Genomic DNA, 6338 nt, shown 5'->3' with positions numbered 1-6338 from the left:
TGATTTTTTCATAATTAGGCACAATTTTATGATGTTTACCAGCATCCATCCTTGCCACAATGCAGCTTCTCTTTCACAAGTGCAGTCAAGCAGGGACAATAAGCAAATGCTCAAATTATGAGCAGCCAGAACAAAGTTTGCGCAGGAGCCTGTATGTCATTCAATAAGATCATATAGCCCCCTAAGATAAGATTACAGATGATTTTGAAATGTGCAATACAAATTTTGCTCATCCTAGCCCTGAATAAGTGGGGAACACCAGATAGAAATCCTGACCCGAAACGCACCTATCCATGTTCTCCAGGGATGCTGAATAACCAGCACCAGCCAGTTACTCCAGCAGTTTGTGTTTGTTTTTTGGGACAAACCAGCATCTGCAGTTCCTAGTTTCTAACGCCCAGACAGAGTTTGACAGGTTGCTCACTCTTCCAGCCCAGGAGCTGGTGCATTGGAGACGCCGGTGTCTCCAGCAACAAAGATACTAGAGGAGCAGGGAGTTGCGCGGTCACCTTTGACCTAGGAAAGGCGCCGGATTCGAGCAGCGATTGACCGCCGCCGTCTGGCGATGCTGAGCGGCGCCCGCGGTCTCGGCACCAGCAGCAACAGCAGCAACTTCTCGAATGAGCGGCGGGCGGCAGCGGACTCTGTTCCAGAGTTGGGGCACCGGAGCGAGTGCACGGCAGCCTCGTACTGCGGGCAGGCCGGTGGGCCTACCGGCCCAGGGCAGGCGGCGCCCGGAGAAGGAGGAGGAGGCGGCGGCGATAGCAGCAGCTCAGGCCGCCCCGGGCGGCTTCGAGGACGGCGAAGATGACGACGTGCTGCTGGTGGCGGTGTTCGAGGCAGAGCGGGGCCTGGGCTGTGGCAGTCAGCGGGTCGAGACCGGCACCACTCTTTCTGGCTTCGACCTGTCCGCTGGGGACGTGTGGATTTATCCAAATAATTGGCCGATCCGGACCTACCAGTTCGATATGGTCCACGCCGCCCTTTTCCATAACACGCTGGTCTGTCTGCCCACTGGCCTGGGCAAGACCTTCATCGCTGCCGTGTCGATGTACAACTTCTACCGCTGGTACCCTGCGGGGAAAATTGTGTTCATGGCCCCAACGAAACCTCTGGTCGCTCAGCAGATCGAAGCTTGTTACAAGGTGATGGGCATCCCGCAGAGCCACATGGCAGAAATGACAGGTAAATATTAGTGTTACTGTAACTGATTGAACACCTAGAGGTTGACGGTCATCAGGTTTGATACTTGTGTCGGAAGGATGCCGGTTTAAACCAAAGATAGCCACAACATGCTGGCTAATAGCGGGGCAGGCAGCATCTCTGGAGAGAAGGAATGGGTGACGTTTCGGGTCGAGACCTTCCTTCAGACTAGTCAGGGTAACGAGAGATATAGACAGTGATGTAGAGAGATATAGCACAATTGAATGAAAGATATGTAAAAAAGTAAATGATAAAGGAAACAGGCCATAGTTAGGTGAGAACGAGAACCTGGTGCGACTTAGGTGGGGGAGGGATGGAGATAGGGGGAGTGCAGGAGTTACTTGAAGTTAGAGAAATTAATGTTCATACGAATGGGTTGTAAGCTGCCCAAGCAAATACTTGGCTCTGTTATAGGCTCTCTGGGGAAGGTGCCATCCTCTTCGCTGTCGTGCGCTGGGGCAGCAGGGTGAAGGCCATGAACACCAACAGGATTAGCAAACTCGCCAGGAAGGCTGGCTCCATCCTGGGGGCGGTTGGATTCATTGGAGGTGGTCTTGGGCGGGACTGTGGAGCATCTTGGACAATACAACTCACCCCCTCCATGACACACTAGTCAACCTGAGGAGTACCTTCAGCAACAGACTGGTTCCACCAAGATGCAGTACAGAACGCCACAGGAGATCCTTCTTCACTGTGACTATCAAACTGTACAACTCCTCCCCTTCTGTCGTAGAGTAGAGTGAATCCCCTCTCCCCCCCCCCCCCCCAATCTTTGCACATCCCCCAACCCTTTCCACTCATCACTTTAATTTCATGTTTCATGTATCTTGTGTTTTATTACTGTTGACAGATCAATTTCCCTCCTGGGATAAATAACGTTCTATCGTATCATAACTGTGGTTTTGACATTAACCGAGTTAAGAATTGAAATTATTTTATGTGTACCGAGGTACCGCTAAAAAATGCTTCTGCATGCAGTCCAGGTAAATCAAGTATGTCAAAAGTGGTTTATTGTCATATATCCTGAAACGGAACAATGACATTCTTACTTGCAGCAGTACAGCAGATATGTAAACATAGACACAAAATGCTAGAGTAACTCAGCAGGTTAACAGCATCTTTGAAGAAAATGAATTGGTGACGTTTCGTGTCGGGATCCTTTTTCAGAACCTATCGATTTTCTCCAGAGTTGCTGCGTGACCCACTAAGTTCCACAAGCAATTTTTATCTATCTTGGATGTAAACCAACATCTGCAATTCTCTTTTATTACTAGACTAAGTGCAGACTCATCCCCCAATGGTGTGCATTGGGGAGCTGATGAAGCTGTTTTTAAAATGAGACCCCCCCCTGACGTCACTGGAAGGTGGTGGAATATTCTGTTTCACTGTACCATATTGGGGGGGGGGGGGGGGATTCACTCTACTCTACGACAGAAGGGGAGGAGTTGTACAGTTTGATAGCCCCCCCCCCCCCCGGCATTGTGACGTCACTGGAAGCTGGTGTTTTAGAAGGTGGTTTGGGGTTTTTGTGATACTTTAATCATGAATAACCCAGTGGGGGTGGAGGGGGCAGTGGGGTGTGAATAACCCTGGTGGGGAGGGGGCGGGGTGTGAATAACCCGGGGGTGGGGGACGGGGGGTGTGGCACTCAGCAGCTTGAGGGCCCATTGTGATTATCATCACTGGAAGCTCCTGGAAAAAAGGTTGTCTGTGAGAAGCTGTGGTTACAGTTGGCAACGTCCCATTGTGATGTCATTGTGGCACTCGGCAGCTTGAGAGCCCATTGTGATTGGTGCACTGTAAGTGGGATTGTGACATCATCAGTGGAAAGTCTTGGAAAAGAAGTGTTTTTTGCCTTTTTTTTAAACTGGAATCGTCAATAACTTGTGAAATCTTAAGTGAACCTGATTACCGCGTGGAGGGGAAAAATGTGTCAGAATATGTAAAAATAGAGCTACCGCGTAGCGTTTTGACAAAGGTAGAAAAACACACATACAGACACAGACACACACAAGCACAAATAAGAGAAGAATTTTAGTTATAAATATAGATGAGGAAGTTGAGGCATTGGTGTGCTTTTTTGTCCGTATCAACAGAAATATTAATTTTTGACACCTGGGCATCTGGCCAGGGTTGACACAGTGGTGCAGCTGGTAGAGCTGCTGAATTGTAGTGCCAGAGACCCAGGTTAGACCCTGACCTCCGATGCTATCTTTCTGGAATTTGCATGTTCTCCCTGTGATCACTTGAGTTTCTTCTGGGTGCTCCGGTTTCCACCCCACATCCTGCAGATGTGAGGGATTATAGGTTAATTGGCCTCTGTAAATTGCCACTAGTGTGTAGGGATTGGACGTGAAAGTGGGATAACTATTGTGAAAGAGATCTATTGTGAACTTGTGATCAATGGTCGGCGTGACTTCATGGGCCAAAGAGCCTGTTTCCATATGTATGTTTCAATTCAATGTAATATTTATTGCCTATTCTTAATTCACCTTAAGACAGTGATGCTGACATGGCAGGTGAAGGTACTCCTACAATGCCAATAGGGAGTGAGTACCTGGATTTGGATTGAGCAACAATGAAACCGCAGTAAAATTTTATAAGTCTGGATTAACTATATTTTGAAAAGGAACCTGCAGGTGGCCCAATGTGTCTGTTGTCCATGCCCTTGGTTAGGACCCGTCCCCTCAACGTGCGGTCACGGGGGGGAGGCGGAGGAGGAGAGCGGGGCGGGCAGGTGGCCGGGCGGTGGGCGTCAACCAAAGGACTGCAAGTTCAGCGGCTTCAATCCAGCCCGACTTGCTCATCTTTTGAATAACGGGGGGGGGGGGGGGGAGAGGGGGGGGGGCGGGGAGGGGGGGGAGAGGAGGGGGAAAGGAGGGTGAGGGAGAGCAGGTGGTTGAGACAGGGAGGTTGACAGAGGGGGGTGAGCGAGGGTGAGAGGGGGGTGAGAGAAGGAAGGGAGAGGGGGGAAGGGGGGGGAGAGGCGCGGTAGAGAGGGAGGAGAGAAGGGGAGGAGAGAGGGCGGGAGCGGGGGGAGGGGGAGGGGGCAGAGGGAGGGGGCAGAGGGAGGGGGCAGAGGGAGGGGGAAGAGAGATGGAGAGGGCGGACTTGAACGGCGAGCGGGGCGGACGGCAAGCGGCTGGTGGGCTGGCGGCGACCAAAGGACTGCGAGTCAGGGGGTGACATCACTCGCAGCGCGTGAAACACAGTGCAGGCCGCGCGCAGCGCTGGAGTGGCCCTCCCTCCCAGAGTGTCCCGTGCTGCAGGCGTTCGGATTTGGACCGCACTTCGAGGCCTGAATCCGGCTTTTGTACACTGCTACGGAATGCCTTGTTAAGGTCAACGGCTCTTTGCTGGCCCCCATTCACTTAAGGAGAGGGGTACGTTAGGGATGTCCCATGTCTGGCCAGCTGTATTCCATCTGTGTAGAGCCATTCCTGTGCCTTCACTGGAGGCGGTTGGCAGGCCTGGCTTTACCGGGGCCGGGGGTGGAGATGGTTCTTTCGGCTTACGCCGATGATGTAGCATGTTACAAAATTTTGTGATTTAAAAAATCAAGCCTGTAATTTATCCCATCAGATAAAGCATAAAAAGAAATTAAATTTGATACCCAATTCACTTTCATATCTTCAGTATTAAAAAAGTTATTTTCATCTAGCATCTTGTTCCCTATTGCTTTTCCATTGACTTAACACAAAAGCTCGAGGACAGTCAAAAGCCCATAACTTTCTTAAAAATTAAGAATAAAATGTTCATTTATTATAGATTGAAGCATTCTGAAACAAATATGAAGCATCTTATTTGGATGACCTGAAATTAAAGCATATAATTAGTTACCTAAATGTAGCTAATTACAAAATTGACCGTTGTGACGGAAATAGTAATAAACACCGAGACTGCCTTGAAAATTCAAAAATGTGATATTCTCAAGATCAGAACTTTAATATTATTGTATTATATGCTGTAAGTCCGTAACAGTCAGGTAAAGAAATTACAATTTCTAGCAAAAGACCAAGTCTTTATGGAGAAGATCAGTTGCTAGCTGGTACATTGGCATAATCAGCAGCATCATCATACTCCTCAGATTGTAACCAATAAGCAACTCTGTACACCTTGTTTTTCCTCAACCTTTCAATTTTGGCATTGTAAACTACATGTTTTTGCTCTTCAAACCACGCATGACATGACTTTCTGCCCACTACTTTCCTATTAAGAATGTCACATTTGGAGTAGTCCAAATTCGGATAATCTCTGCGAATGCTGTCTAAATCAGTCTCTTTTGCTGGGCATTTGAATTGACAATTTTGCATTTCTTCTTCAGAGACATCTGTTTAAAATGTAAAGAAATAAAAAACACTGAACAGCATTAACAGAAACAAGTTATTATTTGCAGTCTTAGAAAAAAAGGGTAGAAATGATAAAGTTAAAAGCTAAAACAAATTCATCTAATCAATTAAATTCATCTAAATTCAATTGCTAGATCTAAACTTCTATCCATTTCTTAAGAAAAGGCTAAAAATTTGAAATAGCCTCAGCAGAACTCGAAATTAACGGTTGCCCGGGTGCCAGTGGCCACCTAACGTCCTGCCTGGCAACTTAAAAGTTGTGTCATTTTGCCCGGCTTGGCAAGCACCTGGGCCACCTGCCGTTCAACTCTGAGCGGGCCTTCCTCTCCAGCTCTCTCTCTGTCGCTTTCCGCTCTCCGCCGGCATGGCCGGCCGCCTTGCACATGCGCGCTGCTACGGCCAGCACATCCTCCCCGTGCACATGCACACAACCAGGGCCAGCACATCACCGGCCGCCCTGCACATGCGCACTGCCACGGCAACTGGTCGGCGCCGGGCCTTTCTCCCTCGCTTTGAATTGTGGGAGTTCTGCCTCCATTGCTGTCTGGTAGCCGCCTCACCGCAACTGCTGAAAACCTACGCAGAATCACTCTCTTGAGTTGGAGAAACTCCCTGGAGTAACTCTGGTTTCCTGGTCCTCCAAAAATATTCTAAATGGAATTTAAACTGGAGGTGGTGGAGGGCCCATCACCAAACACCAAACGCTGAACAATAACAGCCTATTGCATTTTATCTGTTTATTTATTGTGTATATATATGGTCTATGGTATATAAAAACACTGAACT

At 48.6% G+C, this 6338-nt stretch overlaps 1 protein-coding gene across 2 annotated transcripts in view; it reads left to right on the top strand.

Moving 5' to 3' along the window:
• Nucleotides 1–299: 299 nt before the first annotated feature.
• fancm (FA complementation group M) overlaps nucleotides 300–6338 on the top strand; it is a 129988-nt gene continuing 123949 nt past the window's right edge. For both annotated transcript variants that reach the window (XM_033027348.1, XM_033027349.1), the window contains exon 1: nucleotides 300–1185. In XM_033027348.1, the coding sequence (XP_032883239.1) occupies nucleotides 621–1185 (565 nt within the window). In that variant the 5' untranslated portion in view covers nucleotides 300–620. The remainder of the gene's footprint in view (nucleotides 1186–6338) is intronic.

The sequence above is a fragment of the Amblyraja radiata genome, chromosome 9, assembly GCF_010909765.2.
Source record: "Amblyraja radiata isolate CabotCenter1 chromosome 9, sAmbRad1.1.pri, whole genome shotgun sequence".
In the NCBI taxonomy this organism is placed as follows: domain Eukaryota; kingdom Metazoa; phylum Chordata; class Chondrichthyes; order Rajiformes; family Rajidae; genus Amblyraja; species Amblyraja radiata.
The sequence above is the reverse complement of the archived record's forward strand: the minus strand, read 5'-3'. Positions and strand labels throughout refer to the sequence as shown.